The 23530-nt window shown below is 46.8% G+C and overlaps 1 protein-coding gene across 1 annotated transcript in view; it reads right to left on the bottom strand.

Moving 5' to 3' along the window:
- Window positions 1-1602: 1602 nt before the first annotated feature.
- The window catches only part of BAD (BCL2-associated agonist of cell death), a 26580-nt gene continuing 4652 nt past the window's right edge, over window positions 1603-23530 (bottom strand). Inside the window, exons 2-3 of the mRNA XM_006860983.1 lie at window positions 2337-2527; window positions 1603-1728 (exon numbers count right to left, since the gene is read on the bottom strand). Of these exons, the coding sequence (XP_006861045.1) occupies window positions 1603-1728; window positions 2337-2527 (317 nt within the window). The remainder of the gene's footprint in view (window positions 1729-2336; window positions 2528-23530) is intronic.

Genomic DNA, 23530 nt, shown 5'->3' with positions numbered 1-23530 from the left:
ATGCCTGTTTTACAGGTGAGAAAACTGAGGCCCAGAGAGGAAGTCGTGTGTCGCAGGCCACAGCTAAGTCAAGATGTCCTGACCTGGAGGCTCAGGGTGGGCCTGGCCCCTCCATGGTGGACAGTCTGCGGCCAGCCTGAAGGATGAACTGCGTGGAGTGGCAGAGACCTTTGGCAAGGGTGCGGCCGAGGTCTGTGGCAGGAGCAGGCTGGCCCTTCTTCAAGGCCTCTCCCAGCTTCCTGGGGCTGAGGCTTCCCTCCTCCAGAGGAAGAAGGCAGCCTTTTATCTGGGCTTATCTCCTGCCAATTGAGCGTTTGCTTTGCTTTGTTTTTGCTGTCCCCTCAGCCAAGTAGATGGGGTGGGGAAGCCAGAGAGACTGAGTCCGGCTTTCCTGGGGACGTGATGCTCTGGGTCCTCCTCCTATTCCCACCCTGCCCTTCTACATCCAACTCCCATCTTCTGGACTTATCTCACCATTTACAGAAACACTACTAGATCCCACCCACACCAGTTCCACGTCCTCAAAGTCCAGGCTAAATCTAAACTCCTGGGTGGGACACTTGCAGCCTAGCCCCTGCTGCTGCCACATGCTATCTGCCTTCATCTCTCTACCCTGAAGCCTCAGCTCTGATTTACCTCCTCCCTAAAGCCCTCTCTGACTGCATTCCTCACCCCTGTGGGGGTCCCCTCTCAGGGTGCTCAGCTAACACCTCTTTGAGGCTGGCTTTCCCTTTGGCAGAGAGCCCCAGAAAGGGGCTGTGGAAATATCTCTGTACCTAGTACAAAGCACTGGTCTATAGGGGCACTAATAAATCCTTGTGGAATTAAAGTCCGAGCTCTGATCCCAGGTCTTCGGGAAGTGCCCCTTCAGTCCAGGTCCCTTCGCAGTCTGGTCCAGCGTGCCGCCCTCCCGCCCCCGCCTGTTCCCTGGAGTACTGCTGGCCCCATGCCCGCCACCCAGTAGCTGCTCACAAGGACTGACCCAAATAGGAACAAATGACCCTCCCTGGGGGGCCCCAGTACGGTTTGCAGAACACAGAATTCTGGTGGCTGGCCTGGCTAAGATTCCCAATGACCATATTAGAGATAAGAACCAGGAGGTCAGTGGGGCCCAGGGCCTGACATTCCTAGAGAAGCCGCTCAAAAAGCCAGCTTCCCCAGATGTAATGAGCAGGCGCCTCATGGAAGGCTCTAGGCGTGAGTACTAGCTCCGCCTGGGAAACCACAAGCAAAGAACAGAGGACACTTAGCGGCACAAATGCGGGCTTTATTCGCGTGTGGAGTTGCGAGCTTCGGTCTTCCGCATTGCTGGGGAATACGGGTGATGGCACAGAAGTGGTTAATCCCGCCATTTAGTGCCGGGGGGAGGGGAAGAACAGTAGCGCCGAGGGCGGGGCCAGAGCAACTTGACCTTCCCCTGGAGCGGAACCCTCAGTGGCGGTGGCTCCAGCTCGCTCCGGAAGGGAATCGACCAGCTCTCTTTCCACGGGCCAGAAAGGTTCCCCATTTTGCATAAGGTCTGCGGGTGGCTTCCGCCCACACCCAAGATGGCTGCCAACGGCGACAGAAGTGGGCAGGTTTTCAAGAACGTGGGAGGGGAAGTCATTGGGAGGGGGCGGAGCCACCTTTCCCCAAATTCCGATCCCACCAGGACTGGATGACGTGTGTCCAGCTGGAGCTCTGTCGCATCTGTATAGCTGTGCCCGCGCTCTTCGGGCGAGGAAGTCCCTTTGGAGTGGGGGGGAGGCAAGGGTTAAAAGGGTTACGTCACTCGGGTAGCTGGCTCCAGACCCGCTACCGGAGGCGACCACTGCCTGAGCTCCCGGGGGAGAGGACGGAGCCCTCGGCTGCGCGGTAGGGAGCTGAGAGGGTACGTTGGTTCTAGTACTACAGATCTTGAGTCCTAGAATATAGATCATAGAAACCCCGTACCTGGGGGAGAGGGGAGCCGGGGGACACCTGGGGATCCTAGGAATGGCAGCTCCAGAGCTGGAGATCAAGCATCTGGAAAACTGGGGCCAATGGATTCGGAAAACCCAACCGGCTGGGTAGGAGCACAGATCCCAGCATGCCTTGTGCTCTAAGGATTGGGAGAATCCTGGAGCTCTGCAGCAAAGGCAGGGTCCAGAATTTAAAGGGGTTCGGGAAAGGTGTTTGTATGAAGTGGAACTCTGGATTACAGATCCCGACAAGCCCTCGACTCGGAAGGCACCGGCCGGAGGGGCGGGAAGAGGGGAGAGGACTACAAATCCCAGCATGCCTGGGACTCTGGGAAAGACAGAGCGGTGAAAAGATGTGGGACTACAGGTCCCCGCGTCCCCCGGGCTGGCGCTCACCTTGAAAGAGCCCTCGAACTCGTCGCTCATCCTGCGGAGTTCGCGACCATATCTCTGTGCAGCCCAGAGATTGGGAGGCGCTGAAAGCGAGCGGCCCCGAAAGTGGCTGGGTTCCTCTTCCATCCCTTCATCCTCCTCGGACCCTGCGGGGTATGAGCTGTGGCGACTCCGGATCTCCACAACCCCAGCGCCTGCAGAGAGAGAGAAAGAGAGTCAAGGGGTGGGGGTCGTGAATCTCAAATCTCAACTCCCCTGCACCCGCAGTCCTCCCCAACCCTCAGCGTTAGGGGTAATACCAGGTGTGGTGCTGTAGGATAAACACTAGCCTGTTGTTGTTAAGAGCTGTCGAGTCGATTCCGGCCCATAACGACCCTGTATAGAGAGTTTCCGGGGAGCAGCTGGTGAGCTTGAACCTCCGACTTTGCAGTTGAAACGGCTTTGCAGTCTGACCCACAGTCATTAACCCATAGCGCCACACCAGGAGTCCACAAGCACTAACCTACCACCTGTAAAAGGAGCTCTGGTAGCGTAGTGGTTACGAATCGGGCTGTGAACCGCAAGGTCAGCAGTTCAAAACTACCAGCCGTTCCACGGGAGAAAGATGAGGCTTTCTGCTCCCGTAAAGATTTACAGCCTCGGAAACCCTGTACAGGGTCGCTATGAGTCGGTACCGACCCCACGGCACATAACCACCAACTACCACCATTACCTGTAAGATCGACTGTTCAAACCCACGAGCCACTGCCCGGAAATCCGATACAAGGTGGCTATGAGTTGGGATTGACTGGATGGCACTTCACAGTAACAACCACCTGCTGGTTCAGGGAGCTGCTGTGAAGCTTCAATCTCTTATTAATCCTCCACGTTTACTGAGCTTCAGCAACTGAGGAGCCCCTGGTGTATAACGGACTCCTGTTGAGTGACCCTGTAGGACTTCTAGACCTGCCCCGTAAACTATAACCCTTATGGGGGCAGATAACCAGGTCTAGCTCTGCCCTGTCTGTTAGCAGCCTAATGTTTCACCAGTGCGCCACCAGGGCTCCTTGACCTTTTTGTTTGTTGTTGTTAAGTGTTGCTGAGTTGGTTCTGATTCACAGCGACCCTGTGTAGGGTTTCCAAGGAGCAGCTCGTGGGTTTGAACTGCCGAACTTGTGGTTTCCAGACTAGTGTTAATCCTACAGTGTCACACCAGCTGTAATTATTAGTACGTACTTCATGAAGAAGCTCTGGTAGTGTAATGGGTTATGTATTGGGCTGCTAACAGCAAGGTCAGCAGTTTGAGTCCATCAGCTGCTCTGTGGGAGATAAATGAGGCTCTCTACTCCGTAACAGTACAGTCTCAGAAACCCTACATAGGATCATTATGAGTTGGGACCAATTTGATGGCACACAGCTGCAGCCGTCTTTCATCGGGCCTCCCAACAGACTCCTGGGTTTTCCATTCTACCGCTGAGGAAAGCAGTCCCCTAAACCGGGAGGTCTCCTGCCCCAAGAAGACTGTACTTCAGTCCTTGCATTTGACTTGCACAGACCCTATGCTGTACTACTGTCACCTTCATGAGACATTGGGCCTGTGGGGAATAAGGACCTCCCCCACAGCATCTGCCTTGGTGAAAAATCCAGAATGGTCTGTCGACTTTTGAGGTACTATAGATCTGACTTAACAGTGACCCTATATAGGGTTTCTGAGGAGTGGCTGGTGGGTATGAATCACCCACTTTGGTTAACAGTCCAGTGTTTACCCTATAGTGTCACACCAATATAGTCTGTTGTTGTTAAATGCTGTTGAGTTGGTTCCCACCCATAGTGACCCTGTATACGGTTTCTAAGGAACCAGCTGGTGAGCCTGAACTGCTGACCTTGTGGTTGAAACGGAATTTGCAGTCCAGCCCATTAACCTACAGCGTCACTCCTACCAAATAAATGACTGGCTAGAACTATGCAAATGAGGTATCGTGGCCTATCAAGGGGCTTGGATAGCTTGCTGTTGTTGTCAGGTGCCATCGAGTCGGAACCGACTCATAGCGACCCCATGCACAGCAGAACGAAACAATGTCCGATCCTAGGCCAACCTCACTACCACTGCCACACTTGACGCCATCAATGATGCCACCTGGCTAATCCATCTCGTTAGGGGTCTTCCTCTTTTTCTCTGACCCTGCATCTTACCCAGTATGACATCCTTCTCCAGCAACTGTTCTCTCCTGACAATATTTCCAAAGTATGAGAGACGAAGCTTAGCCATCTTGGCCTCCAAGGAGCACTCTGGCTGCACTTCTTCCAAAACAGATCTATTGGTTCTTTTGGCAGTCCATGGCAATTTCAGTATTCTCCTCCAACACCACAACTCAAAGGCATCAATTCTTCTACGATCTTCCTTATTCACTGTCCAGCTTTCGCATCCATATGAGGCTATTGAAAACACCATGGCCTGGGTCAGGCGCACCTTAGTCCTCAAGCTGACATCTCTGCTCTTCAACACTTTAAAAAATTCCTGTGCAGCAGATTTGCCCAATGCAATACGTCGTCGGATCTCTTGACTGTTGCTTCTGTGAATGTTGATAGTTGATCCAAGAAGAATGAAGTCCTTGACAACCTCAATCTCTTCTCCATTGATAAGAATGTTGTTTATTGGTCCAGTGGTGAGGATTTTTGTTTTTCTGACATTGAGATGCAACCCATACCGAAGCCTGTGCTCTTTGAACTGCAGCTTGCTAGTAAAGTAAATAAGGTGTATGGTGTCCTTGTGGGGTGGTGGTTGTTGTTGTATGTCTTCTAGGTAGTTCTAACTCACAGCGACCCTGTGCAGGGTTTCCAAGGCTTACATCTTTACAGGAGCAGAAAGCTTCATCTTTCTCTCACAGATTAGCTGGTGGACCTTGTAGTTAGAAGCCCCACATGTAACCCACTACACCACCCGGGTTCTGAACCAAACTCATTGCCAGCAAGTTGATTCTGACTCAGATAGCAACCCTATATGGGGTTTCTGAGGCTGTAATTCTTTATAGGATCAGAAAGCCTCATTTACCTCCCGCAAAGTGGCTGATGGATTTGAACTGCCAGCTTTGCAGTTAGCAGTCCAGTGCCTACACTACAGCACTACAAACCTTACAGGGTTGTTGTTCAGGGCTGTTTCAACTCATAGTGACCCTGTACAGGGTTTCCGAGGAGCTCCTGGTGGGTTTGAATTGCTGACCTTGTGGTCCAGTGCTTATCCTACAGTGCCACACCAAGACTACATGCAAATAAGGTGTCTGGAACCCTAACAAGGGATTTGGTCAGTTTTTCATCCTGCTGGATCTGGTAGCGTAGTGGTTGCGAATTGGGCTGCTAATCTCACAGTCAGCAGTTCAAAACTACCAGCTGTTCTGCAGGAGAAAGATGAGGCTTTCTGCTCCTGTAAAGATTTACAGCCTCAGAAACCCTGTACAGGGTCGCTATGGGTGGAACCAAATCCACGGCAAATAACAACAAAAAAAATAGGCTTAAAATGAGCCATCCTAGAGGCTAAGAGTCCTGGTGTGGTGCTGTAAGATAAGCACTGGACCACAGGTAGGTTTGAACCAAAAGATTGGCAGTTGAAATCCACTAGCCGCTCCTCAGAAACCCTTTACAGGGTTGCTATGAGTCAGTTGACTCCCCGGCACTTAATAAGAGGTGAAGTGGGGGGAGGGGGGTGGATGCCCATGATCATCAAGGCAGAAGAGCCCAGCAGACCAGGCTTACTGGTCGGATAGATAAAAACTGGTAGAACTCGAGACTACGCCCCTTAGCCACCCCCTTCAGGTCTAGAAATGAATTCACCCCCATTGATATATTTTCAGCCAAACAATAGAAGGCTACTGGGGGAACAAAAATACTTTGGAGGTACACATAACCATAGGATTAACTACCATTTGAGATCCAAAAGGCAGCATTTTGCCCAAGGACAAAGTTCAGAAGGGTGAGACAAGGAGGAGGGATGGGAACAGAGATCACAGTAGAAGCAGGATACAGACTGTTTCATTGTGAAATGAAACAAAATGTGCAGGAATTGTAGGCTGGAAAACCGAGCTGTTCTGTAAACCTTCACCGGAGTCACAATATAAAGACGGGAAAAGGAGAAGACCCAGGAGTGGGGTGAACCCTGAGACTAAGGAGGCAGAGAGGGAGCTGGAACTGGGAACAAGAACACAGCAAGGGATGTGAGAGCGGCACTTCTCAGCCAAACTACAGGAGCTCTGGTAGCATAGTGGTTACAAATCGGGCTGCGAACCTCAAGGTCAGCAGTTCAAAACTACCAGCTGTTCCTCAAGAGAAAAATGAGGCTTTGTGCTTCTGTAAAGATTTATAGCCTCGGAAACCCTGTACAGGGTCACTATGAGTGGGACCGACTCCACGGCACATAACCACCCCCACCATAGGCCCTATGGGGAGACCGGGTGTGGTGTTGTGGGTTAATGCACTGGACTGCAAGGTTGGTTTGAACCGCAAGGTTCAAGCTCACCAGCTGCTCCTCGGAAACCCTATACAGGGTCACTACAGCACTTGACAACAACAACAACAAAGGCTGTGAAGTAAACAACAGTACCAGGGAGGTAAGCATTCCTTAGAACAATCAACCATAGAAGTCAAAAGGGCAGCAGCTGCCTAGGGAGAAAGCCGAAGAAGCAGTAAGGCCTAGGAAAGAAGGCGGAACCGAACCGAGACACACAGGGAAGAAGAAGGAAGAAGCTGCTACACTGTGAGGAACGCAATTCACATCATAAATCAAAATGTGTATGACTTGTTGTATGGTCAATCAGCTACTCTGTAAACTTGAATCCAAATTCTAATGAAAAGTAAAATAAAAAAGCGGGATAACTGTGCAAGACAGGAACCAGGAGACCTGCTAGAGTTGGCTGCAGTGGGGCTTGCTGATCCTCTGAGCTAAGAAGGGTAGCACTCGCCCAAGAAGGGCCCCCAGCAAGGCTTGGTGGCAAAGGGTGATGACAAATTATCAGCCTACTCTTAAACAGAGAGTACCCTGGGAGGGACAGTCTGCTAGTGTAAAAATCGGTAAACAGATTGGAGGGTGGAGGCATGTCTAAGCTCTCCTTCAGAGGAATCACCCTTGGGCTGTTGATGCAGATAAGGATTCTCTCCTTGGCAAAATTAGAGGTCAAAGGCCTCCCACACACAGAACCATTTTTACACAAATTCCTGGTATGGCACTGTAGGATCAGTACTAGACAGTGAGCTACAAGGTCGGCAGTTCAAACCTACCAGCTGCTCCTGGGAAACCCTATACCGGGTTGCTATAAGTCGGACTCGATAACACTTAACAACAAGAGGCAGAAGAAGGGCCTGGCATTCTACTAAAAAAATAGCTGTCCAGTGAAAACCTTATGAGAAGCACCTGCCTGATACAGTGCCTGAGAATGAGCCTCACGTTAGAAGGCTCTCAGAACGCAACTGGGAAAGAGGTGCCTCCTGAAAAGTAGGATTGACCTTAACGATGATGCGGCTAGAGTAAAGCTTCTGAGACCTCCTACGGTGATGTGTATGAGTCAAAAGGAAGAGAGACGGCATACACACACACATCCATGAGTAATCAGAACGTAGAATTCTTAAGTGTTATGAATCTAGGAAAAGTGAATGTGATCAAAAAAGAAATGGAATGCTTGAAGATTGATAGCCCAGGCTTTAGTGAGCAGAAATGAATTGGTGTTGGCCATTTTGAATCAGACAATCATGCGACCTACTACGCCAGAAATGACAAATTGAAGAGGAATGGTTTCACACTGTCAAAAAGAACATATTTGTTCTTTTTCTGAAGTATAACGCTGTCAGTGACGGTACTATTCACACGTCTGCCTACAAGGAAGCCCACTAAGTACGACAACTATTCAAACTTACACATGAACTGCTAATACCCAAGACACAATGATAATTATTGGTGACTAGAATGTGAAAGTTGGAAACAAATAAATATCAGTGGTCAGAAAATATGATTTTGGTGATAGAAATAACTCAAGAGATCCTATGACAGACTTTTGCAAGACCAAAGATTTATTCATTGTAAGTACTTTTTTTTTTTTTTTTACAACAAGAATGGTGACTAATATAATGCGGACTTTGCTAGATGGAGTAAAAAGGAATCAATTCAACTACATCTGTGGAAAGAGAAGATGGAGATGCAAGTTCAAGTTGATGCTGAAGAAAATTAAAACAAGTCCACCAGAGCCAAAGTGTAGCCTTCAGTTTGTTGTTGTTGTTATGTGCCGTGGAGTCGGTTCCGACTCATAGTGACCCTGTACAGGGTTTCCGAGGCCATAAATCTTTATGGGAGCAGAAAGCCTCCTCTTTCTCCCACAGAACAGCTCGTAGTTTCGAACTGCTGACCTTGCGGTTCACAGCCCGATTTGTAACCACTACGCTACCAGAGCTCCTTAGCCTTGAGTATATCCCACCTGAATTTAGAGACTATCTCAAGAATAGATTTGATACATTGAAGAGTAATGAGCAGACAAGTGGTAGTATTACATCAGGGAAGCAAAAGGTCATTAAACAAGAAAGAAAAGACCTAAATGGATGTCAGAAGAGACTCTGAAACTTGCTTTTGAATGGAGAGCAGCTGAAATAAATGGAAGAAATGGTAAAAAAGAGCTGAACAGAAGATTTCAAAGGGTGGCTTGAGAAGACAAAGCAAAGTATTATAATGAGTGTGCCAAGACTTAAAGTTAGTAAACTAAAAGGAATAAGCACACTAGATCGTTCTCAAGCTGAGAGAACTGAGGAACAATTCAAGGGTTAAGCTGAAATAATGAAGGATTCTATGGGCTAAACACTGAAAGAGACAGGAAACATCAAAAGAAGATGAAAGGGGCCATGGTCTTGTGTGTGTGGGGGAAGGGGCGGGGATCAAGGTCAACTGGCATAATAGAGTCCACAAAGATGATGTTCTGCATCCTACTTTGGTGAGTAGCCACTGGGGTCTTAGGAGCTTGTGAGCAGCCATCAAAGGAGCAAATATGGGTCTCTTTGTATCTGGAGCAAAGAAGAGTGAAGAAAATCAAAGACACAAGGAAACAATGAGTCCAAAGACCTAATGGACCACACAAACCCCAGGCTTCATGAAACCAGAAGAACTAGATGGTGTCCGGCAGCTACCACTGTCAACCTTTCTGAAAGGAGGTCCTGGATAGAGAGAACAATGCGGAACAAAGCTTAAAATACTAAAAGAGATGAGGCTTACTGGCCTACTAGAGACTGATGGAACCCCCAAGGCAATGGCCACTAGACATCCTTCAGACCTAGAACTGAACTCAACTCTGTGACTCAACTTTCTTTCAGACAAACAAAAGACAGGTCTCTAAGGTAAGTGAGCAGTAACAGTAGAGAGGGACACACTCCTTAAAACAGTCCATCACATGAGATCCTAAGGGCTGCATTTGTTGAAGAATCAAGTTCAGAAGGCAGGAAGGACCAATGGAAATGGAAGACAGAGGGAGAGTGTGGATGGGTACTGTTACATTGTGGGGGTTACCATCGATGTGAAAAAAATAAGGTGCATGAATTGTTGAACGGACAACCAATCCACTCTGTAAACTGTCACTCAAATCATAATAAAAAGTTAAAAAAAAAAAAGAGGAAGGAATACACAGTCACTGTAACAAAAACTGATTGATGGTCAATCATTTCAGTAGGTAGCATTTGATCAATAAGTGATGGGACTGAAGGACAAAGTCCAAAGTGCACTGAAGGCATTAGTGACAAATAAGGCTCCAGGAACTGATGGGAGTACCAACTGAGATGTTTCAACAAATGCATGGAACGCCAGAAATGCTCAACAACATAAGCATGCAAACTCGGACAATGAATAAGGAAGACCAAAGAAGAATTGATGCCTTTGAATTATGGCACTGGGGAAGAAGACTGAATATACTGTGGACTGTCAGAAGAATGAACGAATTTTGGAAGAAGTACAGCCAGAATGCTCCTTATAAGTGGGAACGGCATGATTTTGTCTCACATACTTCTAGCATGTTATCAGGAGGGACCAGTCTTAGAGAAGGACATCATGCCTGGTAAAGTAGAGGGTCATCAAAACAGAGGAAGACCGCCCCTCCCCTGCCCCAAGGAGATGGACTGATCAAGTGGCTACCGTGGGCTCAAATGTAAACAATACTTGTGAGCATGGCGCAGGACTGGGCAGTGTTTTGTCCTGTTGTACACTGGGCACTATGCGTTGGAAACCATTTGGTAACACCTACCAACAACATTTACAGATCACTCATTATGTGCTTCAAGGAGTTCTGGCAGCATAGTGGTTACGAGTCAGGCTGCTCAAAACTACCAGCGGTTCTGTGGGAGAAAGATCTACAGCCTCCGAAACCCTATACAGGGTCGCTATGAGTCGGAACTGACTTCACAACACTGAACCACCACCACCATTATGTGCTAGGACCTGGGCATTGCCTCATCCTCCGAAAAATTCAGGGACGTGAGTACTAACGCTGTCCCCATTTTACAGATGAGAAGACAAAGGCTCAGAGAGATTAAAACCTTGCCCAGGAACAACACTAGTGAGGTAAGCACACCATAGAGTGGTCATCCATTCCAGATGAAGAGGGCAGTATTTAGCTAAGGACAAAATTCTGGAGAGTAGGGAAAGAGGGAGGAACGGAGGCAGGAACCACAGAGAGGACGTAAGGTAAGTGATGTCACACCAAGGGGATTGCAATCATTGAGATTGAAACCAAGTGTATGATTTGTTGCATGTAAAACTGATGGTCTGTTCTATAGACCGTCACCCAACATACGATGAAGATTTTAAAAAGAAAAACAAAGCAAAAAACTTGCCCAGGGTCACATAGCTGTGAAGTCCCAGAGGTTCCTCAGAACCCCGCGATTACTCATGGAGCTGTGCATCTTCCCCGGCTCACCTGCCCTTTGACCCTGAGACTGTCCTGGCCCTTACATAGGGATAGTTTTAATGGTTGTGATAAAGGTCACAAAACAGAAGTGTGAAAGTGCTTTGTGTACTGGCCTGAGGTCTGCCTGACCTGTGTACTGTGTGCCATCTCCCTATTCCTGCCAAGCACACCCCCACATCCACACCCACAAAGCCTTAGAACCAATCCTAGGAACAAAAAACCAGCGCTAAGTCACAGAGTGAAATACAAGCCCAGAGAAAGCCTCAGGGTGGGATTTTGAAGCAGGGAGATAACAGTATCCAGCCCTGCCTCAAAGAACCCCCTTCTGAGCCCTGAGTCGGCTCCAGGGACCCTGGTCTCCAAGTCCCAACTGCAGAATCACTGCAGAGAAAATCAGGAAATGTCCAAAGGACTGGATCCAGAAAGGCCTTGGCAGAGCGGGTGTGGCCAAAGCGCCCTGCTGTTCTAAACCTCGCCCAATTCCAGGTCTGAGGTCAGGCAGGGAACTCTAGACTTGTGTGTCCCGAGGTGGAGGTGGTAAGGACAGGCAGCTGATTACAGAGTCTAGACCGTGGATGGAGCAGGAGGAACTGGGAACAGAAATGAAAGGAACAGGTTCATTCGCAGAGCACTCTCTGTGGGGTTCAGCACTGGAGCATTGGGGTCAGCAGCTAGGTAGGCCCCACCCACCTCGACCACATTTCTACTGTGTGACAGTACCCTAGCCCCTTGGGACCCCAGTGTCCTCCGTACTCATCTGCCAGAGTCACTGGAGAGCAAACGGGACCAGGAGAACGCTCCGTTCTGTCCCTTTCTCATCTCAAAGCCTCCCAGGCACTCATTTCTCCCCTGAGGAGGCAGGACACCAGGTCTAGGAACCTGCCTAGCGTCACACGGCTGGCACACTGGGCTGACCACCCAAGTGCTCAGGAAATGTCAGCTGTCATTGTGACAGTTAACACACCCGGCACGCCGACAGATGTGAGCACTTGGCAAATCACGGGCATTCAGAATAACTAGAGGTGGAAAATGGTTCACATGTCTTCACCCTGGTGGTATAGTGGGTTACGGTGTTGGGCTGCTAACTGTAAGCTCAGCCGTTCAAATCCACCATCTGCTCTGTGAGAAAAGTTGAGACTTTCTGCTCCTGTAAAGATTGACAGCCTCGGAAAACGTATACAGGGTTCACTATGAGGCGAAACTGACTTGACTGCACACACCCACCACCATCACTGCGCCGAAGAGGGAAGCGATTCTCATTGTTGGAGTCCTGGTGTGGTGCTGTGGGTTAATGTGCTAGACTGCAAAGTAGGTGGTTCAAGCTCACCAGTCACTCCTCAGAAACCCTATTCAGGGTCACTATGGGTCGGAACTGACTGAATGGCACTTAACAACAACACAAACATTCTCACTGTTGCCATTTTACAGTCCAGGCACAGAGAGGTTAAGTAACTTGCCCAAGGTCACACAGCCAGTAGGTGGCAGAACTGAGAGACAAATTCAGCCGCTCTGGTTCCAGGTTCCCTTCAGCTCCAGTGTGGACCATCTTGGGGTTCCTTTACCAGGAGCCGACCCTGTTGGGTGGAAGGATTCTCCCTAAAGCCATGGATTTAGCAGTACCACACCATGGCACCTATTGTGTAAAAGGAATTTTGAGTGTTCTAACAACAACAAATTTACTGGAAAAAAAAAAACCTGGGAAATTTTCTATGAATTGCCTAGGGAAAGGAGGCCCTGGGGCTCTGAGCAGGTTCATGCCTGTCCTGGGTCAGCTCTCACCCCTACACCCTGTCATGGGACAGAGGCAGCCTCCTACCTTTCCCATTCTCTGGGCCGGAAGGGCTGTGGCTTCATTCTGGGTGTGAGCCTGGGTGGGTGCCCAGGCCGCAGGCTTAAGCCACCCCGAGAGTCTGGTTCCGTTGCAGGTACTGCCCCAGCCCGCAGCGAAGAACCTCCAGGGTTTTAATTATGTTTCGGCTTACGTGTGGGAGGGGTGTGTGTGTGAGGGGGGTTGGATGCTGCGTACACCCAGGCTATGTTTCTGGGATTAACCTTACAAAAATTCCAGGCATTGATGCTGTGCTATCAGGCAGGGTGGGGTTCTGATTCTGTTCCAAGTACTTAGGTTGTCACTGGCTGGGATAAGTTTCTTCACCTCACTCATCTTTAACCATGCAAATACAGCACACATGCCACAGGGGAGGGAGGACCCAGGCAGAGCTGGAAATCCACTGTCTCAACTCCTGCCTGTTCTAAAGCCATTGGAAGTGCAAAAGCCCCTCAGTTCATCCCTCAGGCCTGCCAAGGGCTTACGGAACCTAGCTGGGAGCTGGTGACATCAGAAAACACAGTCAAAGGGGTTGTCTTTGCGGGCTCTCTGGTCTCTGTCGTAAGGAATCACCTACTAGGCCCTGTGGCCAGAGCATGCAGCAGAATATGCTCCACTAAACTTGATTTATGGACCAGAAATTTGAATTTCATATCCTTTTCATGTGTCACACATCATTTGTCTTTGGATTTTTTTTCTTTCAACTATTTAAAATGTAAAAAACAAACAAACATCCAAACTCACAGGCTGTGTAAAAACAGAGGGATTTAGCCTTCAGCCATGGCTTAAAAGCAAAACATGTCTGTTCTTTGCTTAAAACCTTTAGTGACTCCCCTTTGCCTACTAGATGAAGTCCAAAACTCCTTGGTGGGGCTTTAAAGTGGCTCTAACCTCCCTTTCACTTGTTTGCAGTTGAGGAGCATTGGTTAGTCATGTCTCTGTCCCCAATGCTTTTGGCATAGTCCCACTGCCACCGAGTCAATACCAACTCATAGAGACCTATATGGGGCTTTTGAGACGATAAACCTTTATGGGAGCAGAAAGCCTCATCTTTCTGCCTTGGAGCAGCTAATGGGATTGAACTGCTGACTTTCGGGTTAACAGTTCAGCACTTATCCTACAGCGCCCACAGGGCCCAATGCACTGCACAATGACACCCTCTAGGAGCTGAGAGTGACCCTAACTCCAGGTCGGCTTGAAGCCAAGGCCAACTCATAGTAACAACAACAATAATGATTAACAGCCAGAGTAATCAGTGGCAGGAGGCCCTGGGTGGTGTACATGGTTGCCTGGCTGCTCACCAAACGGAAGAAAGGCCTGGCAACTTACTCCTGAAAAGGCAGCCACTGGAAACCCTATGGATCACAATTCTGCTCTAATGAGCTGGAATCCACTGACTGGCAACTGGTCTTTGGAATTAGAATAGCAACTACTTACAAAACAATCCCTCACTGTCAGACACGAGTCTGAGCACTTTTCCTGTATTCATTCATCACATCCCCGTCTACAGCCCAGCAAGGTAGTACTTGTTCTATTCCTATTTTACAGATAAGGGCACTGAGGTAAAATGCGGTAAAGCTAAGGCCTGGCAGTCTGGTCAGAGTTACATGCTGGCCTGCATTTCCCACACCTTCCTTCCCTGTATGTTTCTATGATGAGCTCAAATCCCTAAGGTAGTTTTGTGTCTTCCAGTAGATGCCAACTCACAGTGACCCTGTGTACAGCACAAGGAAACACTGCCCAGTCCTGAGCCAGCCTCACAAAATTCTAATGTTTGAGCCCACTATGCCAATCCATCTTGATAGCTGATCCTTCTACTTTACCAAGCATGATGTCCTTTTCCAGGGACTGGTCCCTCCAGATAACATGTCCAAAGTATGTGACATGATGTCTCGCCATCCTGGCTTCTAAGGAGCATTCTGGCTGACCTTCTTCCAAGACAGATTTGTTCGCTCTTCTGAAAGTCCATGGAACTTTCAGTATTCTTCCCTCATACCATAATTCAAATGCATCAACTCTTCTGGTCTTCCTTATTCTTTGTCCAGCTTCCACATGCATACAACAAGGCCATTGAAAATGCCATGGCTTGAGTTAGGCACACCTACCTTAGTGTTCAGAGTGACATCTTTTGCAACAAATTTGTCCAGTACAGTACACGTCACTTGATTTCTTGACTGCTGCTTCCATGAAATGTTTGTGGCGCCAAGTAAAATGAAATCGTTGACAGTTTCAATCTTTTCGACATTTATCACAGTCCAGTTGTGAGATTTTTTATTTTCTATACATTGAGCTGCAATCCATAGTGAAGCCTGTAGTCTTTGATCTTCATCAGCAAGTGTTTTAAGTTCTCTTCACTTTCAGCAAGTGAGATCATGTCATCTGCATATTGCAGGTGGTTAATGAGCCTTCCTCTATTTCTGATGCGGATCCTTCTTCATAAAGTCCAGCTTCTTGGATTACTTCTCAGCATACAGACCGAGTAAGTATGGTGAAAGAATACAACCCTGACACACACCTTTCCTGGTTTTATACCACTCTTGTTCTGTTTGAATGACTGTCTTGATTTATTCCACATGAGCACAATGAATTGTTCTAGGACTCCCATTCTTCCCAATCCATAGTTTGTTATGACCCACACACTTGAATACCTTTGTAGAGTCAATAAAGCACAAGTAAACATCTTTCTGGTATGCTCTACTTTTAACAAAGAGCCATCTGTCATCAGCACTTAAGTCTATGTTTTCATTTTCTCTTCTGAATCTGATTTGAATTTCTGGCAGCTCCGTGCTGAGGGGCTGCTGTAATAGTTTTTGAATTATCTTCAGCAACATTTTACTTGCGTGTATAATAATGATATTGTTTGATAACTTCCTCATTCAGTTGGATCCCCTTTGTTTGGAATGGACACAAATATGGATTTCTTTCAGTCCATTGACCTAGGTAGCTGTCTTCCATACTTTTTGACATAGACTAATGAGTGTTTCCTGTGCTGCATCAGTTTGCTGAAACATTTCAACTGGCAATCCTTCAGTTTCTGGAGCATTGTTTTTCCTTAATGCTTTCAATACAGCTTGGATTTCTTCCTTCAATACCATCACTTCTTAATCATTTGCTATCTTGTGAAACAGTTGAATGTCAACCAGTTCTTTTTGGTACATTGCCTCTGTGTATTTCTTCCATCTTCTTGGAATGCTTCCTTCATTGTTTAGTATTTTGCTCATAGAATCCTTCAAATTATAAGGTGAGGTTTCACTTTCTTTCTTCAGCTCTTTCAGCCTGAGAGATGCTCAGCGTGTTCCTCCCTTTGGGTGTTCTCACTCCAGGGCCTTCCATATTTCATTATAATACTTTGTCTTCTCAAGCTGACCTTTGAATTTTTCTGGTCAGCTTTTTTACTTCATCATTTCTTCCAATTATTTTAGCTACGCTACTTTCAAGAACAAGTTTTAGAGTTTCTCCTAACATCCAGATTGTTGTGCATTCCATCTGGTAAGGTCCACATGTATAATCAATCACTGTTGATGTTGTTGGAAAAGGTATTTGCAGTGAAGAAGTCACTGATGGGTCTGACAAGATTCTATCATGCGGTCTCCAGCATTGTTTCTATCACCAAGGCCATATTTTCCAACTACTGATCCTTCCTCTTTGTTTCCAACCTTCACATTCCAATCACCAGTAATTATCAATACATCTTGATTGTGTTTGACAAATTTCAGACTGAAGAAGGTGGTAGAATTCTTCAATTTCATCATCACTGGCTTTAGTGGTTGGTGTATAAATTGGATAACAGTGGTATTAACTGGTCTTCCTAGTAGATGTATAGATATTTATCCTATCACAGACAGCACTGTATTTCTAGATATTGAAATGTTTTTTCTGATGACAAATGTGACAGCATTCCTCTTTAGTTTGTCATTTCTGGCATAGTGAACCATATCATTGCCCAATTCAAAATTGTCAATACCTGTCCATTTCAGCTCACTCATGCTTAGGATATCAATTTTTATGTGTTCCATTTGATTTTTGATGACTTCTAATTTTCTGAGATTCCTATTTTGTATATTCCATGTTCCTATTATGAATAGATATTTGCAGCTGTTTCTTCTCACTGAGTCATTCCCCACCCCATCTGTGCTTTCTAAAAATGAACAAGACTTGAATTACTTGCTGATGAAGATCAAAGATTACAGCTTCTGTAAGGATTACAACTCAATGTGCAGAAAACCAAAGTCCTCACAACTGGACCAATAAACAACATCATGATAAATGAAGAAAAGATGGAAGTTGTCAAGAAATTCATTTCACTTGGATCCATAATCAACGCTCATGGAAGCAGCAGTCAAGAAATCAAACACTGTATTACATTAGGCCAATCTGCTGCCCAAGAGCTCGTCAGTGTTAAAGAACAAAGGTGTCACTTTGAGGACTAGGCATCTAACCCAAGTTATGGTATTCTCAACTGATTCATACACATGTGAAAGTTGGGCAACGAATAAAGAAGACCAGAAAACTGATGTAATTGAATTCTGGTGTTGATAAAGAATAATGAAAGTGCCATGGACTGCCAAGAGATAGACCAAATCTCTCTTGGAAGAAAGAAGTGAGGAAGATGAGACTTCATCTCATGGACTTTGGACCTGTTATCCGGAAGGACCAGTGTCTGGAGGAGGACATCATGCTTGGTTAAATAGAGGATCAGCAAAAAAGGGAAGAGGAAGACCTTCAATGAGACGGATTGACACAGTGGCTTCAACAGGCTCAAATATAAGAGCCGTTGTGAGGATGGTGTAGGACTGGGTGGGGTTTTGTTCTGTTGTACACGAGGCCATGATGAGTCGCAGTTGACTCAACAGCACCTAACAACAACAACAACATCATAAGAAAGTTATTTCGAAACTGCTGAATTTGACATGGAAACCAAAGAAGGTAAACAACTTTTAAGGTAAACAACTGACGTGCTGTAAATAAAAATACACTGCATAGTTATTCTTTGTAAACTAGCATTGAAACATCAATCTAATCTCTAACCTGGATGAGAAGATATGTTACGCAGCTACTCTGTAACCCTGGAGAAAGGACATAACAATACTACTGTTGGACGTCATACTGGCCCTTGTTGTGTGGAGCCAAGGTGAGAAACTCATATAGAAACCCTGGATTTCTGTTCACTGACAAGAGAAGGCAGAGATGCAACTAAATCCCCACTGATCTTGGACCCCCATCTACCAGGGACTTTTCTACAATTTTGAGCTGTGGTCAATCCTTCCTCCAGAGACCTCTTGCTAAAGGTAAAAGCCTGAAATCTAAAGATTTGGACTCTAACCAGTGAAATGATTTAACTGTTCATTCTGATTCTTGGCTTCTAAGTGGATGTTGTGAAGTCTTACTTGCATGCCTTGCCATGACTCTCTTGTAAGAAACGAAACTTAAGTTTATACATGTCAAACGTGAGCATCTCTCTCTTCATTTTCTAAGCTTTCTAAAATCCTACACAATCTCCTCACCACGCAGGCATCCACAGGGGTTCACCATGCATGCACCTGGCTCTTCCAGGGCACAAGGTGGCGTGGTCCCTGCCCTGCAAGTGTGAAGAGACAGAGCCTAGCAGGCCATTTAGAGGGGTTAGTGGCCACATGGCTCTGGCAGGTCATCAGTACTGGGAGGGTTTTTTTTTAGCGCACTAAGACATTGAATGACATCAAATGTTCAAGCATCCTGGGCAACCCTCTCAGATGGGGAGCTTTTCTCCCCTGCAGACCCTCCTTAGGTTATTTCAAACCATTCTCCTTCTGTGTCTCACGTGTCGTCTACCTTCATGACTGCCAGATGTGGCTCCCACTCTTCGTCACTCTCTCCATCACCACTCTGGTTCTAGTGAATCCCGGGAGGTTTCAATGGTCCCATAAGTGGTCCTTCCCATCTACCTCTTCCCAGATGCTCATTCTAATGGGTATAACCTTGACTTCTTCGCTGCCAGTACAGCTGTCCTATCATCTCCATCCTAAGCCTCCTACCCACTGACCATCACCTGCCCATTCAGTTCCCTCCCTTTGGTACCCAATTCCAGTGAAGGTGCTGCAATTTCCCAGAAGGTCAATGGTGGTCATTGGTGCCTCCCCTTGCACACTCCCTCAACCCCTTGTTAGAACAAACAGCCCAGGATAACTCGAGATTCCTGCCAGCTCCCTCCCAAAGGGCTCAGCTGTAACACCTGGTGTCACTGTAAATTCTTGGCCATGAAGCCCAGTCTCGTCCGCCATGTTGCCCACCACGCTCCCCATGCTCTACTTCAAACCCGCTCTTCTCCCCCCACAGCCAGCTCCATCCCTCCTCCTGATTCCCACTCAGGGCTGACTGATGCCCTGGCTTCCTTACCTGGCAAAACAAGAAACACTCAGGCCATACCCACACCCCTTCTGCTGTCTCCCACCCCTCCCCTCTAACAAAGGAGGTGCCTCTCCAGTCCTTCCTCAGGTAGAAGTCCTACCTTACTCTCCTGCATCAGCCCTGTACTATGGAATGGTTTCCTCTCCCCTAGGTCACATGTTCAGTAGCCTATGGTTGTTAGATGCCACTGAGTCAGTTCTGATTCACAGCAACCCGTGTACAAGAGCACACAACACTGCCTGGCCCTGTCACACCCTCACAACTGTTGCCGCCACTGTGCCAGTCCATCTTGTTCAGGGTCTTCCTTTTCCTCACTGTCCCTCCACTTTACCAAGCACGATGGCCTTCTCCAGAGATTGGCTCCTCTTGATGACATGTCCAAAGTAACTCAGATGAAGTTTTGCCATCCTGGCCTCTAAGGAACATTCTGGCATAACTTCTTCCAACACAGATTTGTTCATTCTTCTGACAGTCCACAGTATATTCAATATTTTTCCCCAATGCCGTAATCCAAAGGCGACTGTTTTTCTTCAGCCTTCTTTATTCATTGTCCACCTTTTACATGTATATGAGGTGGCTGAAAATATCATGGAGTGGGGGTCGGTGCCCTTTAGTCCTTAAAGTAACATCTTTGTTTATGAATTATTTTAAAAAGGTCTTTTATAGCAGATTTGCCCAATGCAGTACATTGTTGGATTTCTTTTTTGGGGGGTGGGGTGGGTGAATTGGGGCTATGGTGAGGTCTAGTCAAGGCTTAGGACTTTCTTTAGGGTTAGGGTTAGAGTTAACGTTAGAGGTGGGGGTTGGATTAGGAGTAAAGCTTGGTCTAGTTTTAGGGTTACAGTTAGGCCTATAGTTTCAAGTTGTTTTTCTTGAAATCAACTTGAGTTTTATTTTAGTTGGAAGTTCTAGAACTACATTATTCCTTCTTTTTACTTTATGGGTTTTGTTGCTGTTACAAACTGGTATCTCTGGTTCCCAATTTTCTGTCTTGTAGCATAGTGGTTAGGAATCGGGCTGCAAACCTTAAGGTCAGCAGTTTGAAACTACCAGCTGCTCCGTGGAAGAAAGATGAGGCGTTCTGCTCCTGTAAAGATTTACAGCCTCGGAAACCCTGTACAGGGTCACTATGGGTCGGAACTGACTGGGCAGTACTTAACAAGAACAACATATCTGGGTTGAGTTCTGATGCTATTGTTATGGATGTGAGTCTTGAGTTGTTATCTACTGTTGTTGGCTCTCTGTCCAAGTAATTCCCTGTAGTATTTTTGGTTAGGTTGGTCTGGTTTCTGCAAATTCTTTTCGTTTCTGTTTATTTGGAAATGTCTTAATTTTACCGTCCTATTTGATGGGCAGTTTTGCTGGGTGTGTGATTCTTGGTTGGCTATATTTTTCTTTCAGAGTTTTATAGATGTCATTCCCTTGCCTTCTGCCGACCTGGTTTCTGCTGAGAAATCAAAACTTAGTTTTATAAGTGTTCTTTTGTAGGTAACTTTTCATTTTTCCTTAGCGCTGCTCTAAGTCTTCTTTGTCTTTGGTTTTGAAAAGTTTATTATAATGTCTTAGTGGTTTTCTTTGGGGTCCATTCTGTTTGGAGTTCTTTTAACTTCTTAAATGGCTATCTTCTCATCTTTCAGGATGTTGGGGAAGTTTTCTTCCAACAATTCTTAGACAATTTCCTGGTTGTTGTTTTGGTTTTTTTTTTTTTTTTGTCTCTTCCTGTTCTGGAATTCCAATCATACATAAGTTATTCCTCTAGATAGTGTCCCACATCAATCTTGTTGTTGTTGTTGTTAAGTGCCTTCAAGTCAGTTCCGACCCATAGTGACCCAGTATAGGGTGTTTGAGGAGCTTTTGGTGAACTTGAACCGCCGACCTTGCAGTTTGAACGGCTTTGCAGTCTGGCGCATTAACCCACAGCGCCACCAGGATTAGACTTTTAAAATTCTTTTTTCTGACTGTTCCTCTCCAAGATGAGTACTGAGACATTTGTCTTCCATGGATTCAATTCAACTTCTCCCTTTCAATGATGTTTTAGAACTCACCTTCTGGTTTTCTCATTGCGATTCTTATATGGTTTCCAATTTTTTATTCATTTTGTTACATTTTTCTTGTAGTGTTTTCCTGAATTCTTGTAAAGTTCTTTTTGCGTTCTCCTTGCTTTTGTTGATCTTTCTCTTAATCAGTTGAAGGTACCTAAATAACATTCTTTTAAATTCCTTATTAAATAATTCTGATATCATTTCTGGGATTATATTTGTCCCCTCCTCCGAAGCCCAGAATCCCAGGATCACCACTTTGTGTCTATTCCACTTGGTCTTCCACGTCTTTGTTATAAGGGTCTGCTCGGTGCATCTGCCTTCTCTGCCATCTTGCCCTTGATTCCATTGCTATGTTGGATTTCTTGACTGTTGCTTCTATACTTCCTGATTGTGGATCCAAGTAAAATTAAATCCATGACAAGCTCAGTGGCAGCCTGTAAATCTGCTATTTTCTTCTACAACTTTAAAAAACCAACCCTGTCTTGACTGTCTTCCTGCTTTCAGTTGCCACCCCACCCTCTGCTCCTCTTTGCCAATAGTGGGCTCTCTTTTTTCCCTAATTCTTCTCTTCCATCACCTCTACGCACTGCGGTCAGGTACTGTGCCTTCCTGTTAAATAACCCCAGGTTGCAGACTCCTCAGTCCTCACTGAGGAGCAAGCTGGCCTCCTGGGCACATCTTACCCTGTCCATCAACCACATACATCCACCACCACATGGTGGTTAATGCACACTCCTCTCTTGGACCTTGGTGGTTCTTCCTCTCACTCCTCCCAAAGGGTGGTGCTCAGACCTGACCTTTTGTCCACTCCTCTGACTGTCCCTCCCTTGGTGCTTGCCCCCAGGTTCCTGGGCCTACAGACACTGGAAGGTGTACCACTCCCTGTTTATAAATGCTGCCTGGGCCTTCCCCTAACCTTGATAAAGTGGAGGATCATTGTGAAAGAGGAAGACACCCAACAATGGGCTCAAACAGTAACTGTAATGACAGTGCAGGACTGGACAGTGTTCTGTTGTGTACAGGGTTGCTCTGAGTCAGAACCAACTGGATGACAATGAACAACAACAACCAGGTTAGCCAGGCCTAACCTGGGCTCCCAGCTGCCCCTCTCTCCCAATGGTCCATCTCGCTTAGGGACAATTCTGTCCTAATTCTCCTTGAATCCTTCTTTCTAGCCATCTTTTCAACAGCCTCCCCTCACCCAGCCCCCACTTTTGCCCATTACAGACAAGTCTCAACACGACAGCCCTGGATAGTCAATTGATAACTCTGACCAAGTCCCCTCTGCTCTCAGCATTCCAGTGATGCCACTCAGAGTAAATGCCACAGTCTTTGTAGTGGTCTTTGACACCCTGCCCAGGCTGTCTCCCCCCCCCCCCAATAACTTGGCCCCCATCTCCAACTATTCCTCCCTCTCCGGCTTCACTAACCTGGACCACAACTTGCCAATGGGGCCTTTGCATTTGCTATTCCCTCTGCCTGGTACTCTCTTCCCACAGATATTGGCTCAGCTCACCCACATCTCCTTCAAGTTTTTGCTCAAATGTTCCTTCCTACCAAGGCTGACTCTGACCACCTCAGTTAAAATCTCACGGCCAATCTCCAAATTCTCTTGACTGTTTCCATGCATGCCCAATCCCCCAGTACGCATCATCTTCTAAGGTGCTATATCATGTGCTTGTTAGCTTGTGGCCTGTCTCCCCTACCACGTTAGAATGGAAGCTCCACGAGGGCAAGGATTTTGACCTTTGTGGTCACTGATGAAGGAGCCTTAATGGCACAGTGGTTAAGTACTGTCAGCTGCTAACTAAGAGACCAGTGGTTCAAACCCACCAGCTGCTCTGCGAGAGAAAGATGTGGCAGTTTGCTTCATAAAGATTCACAGCGTTAGAAACCCTATGGGGGAGTTCCATCCTGTCCTACAGGGCCACTATGAGTCAGCATTGAGTCGATAGCAGTAAGTGTTTAGTTTTTAGTTGAGGTAGCCCCAGCGACGGGATAATGCAGGACACTGAGGGCTCCAGAGGAGGGGGGCGGCTG

Source organism: Chrysochloris asiatica, unplaced genomic scaffold (genome assembly GCF_000296735.1).
Source record: "Chrysochloris asiatica unplaced genomic scaffold, ChrAsi1.0 scaffold00040, whole genome shotgun sequence".
NCBI classification, from domain to species: Eukaryota; Metazoa; Chordata; class Mammalia; order Afrosoricida; family Chrysochloridae; genus Chrysochloris; species Chrysochloris asiatica.
The sequence above is the reverse complement of the archived record's forward strand: the minus strand, read 5'-3'. Positions and strand labels throughout refer to the sequence as shown.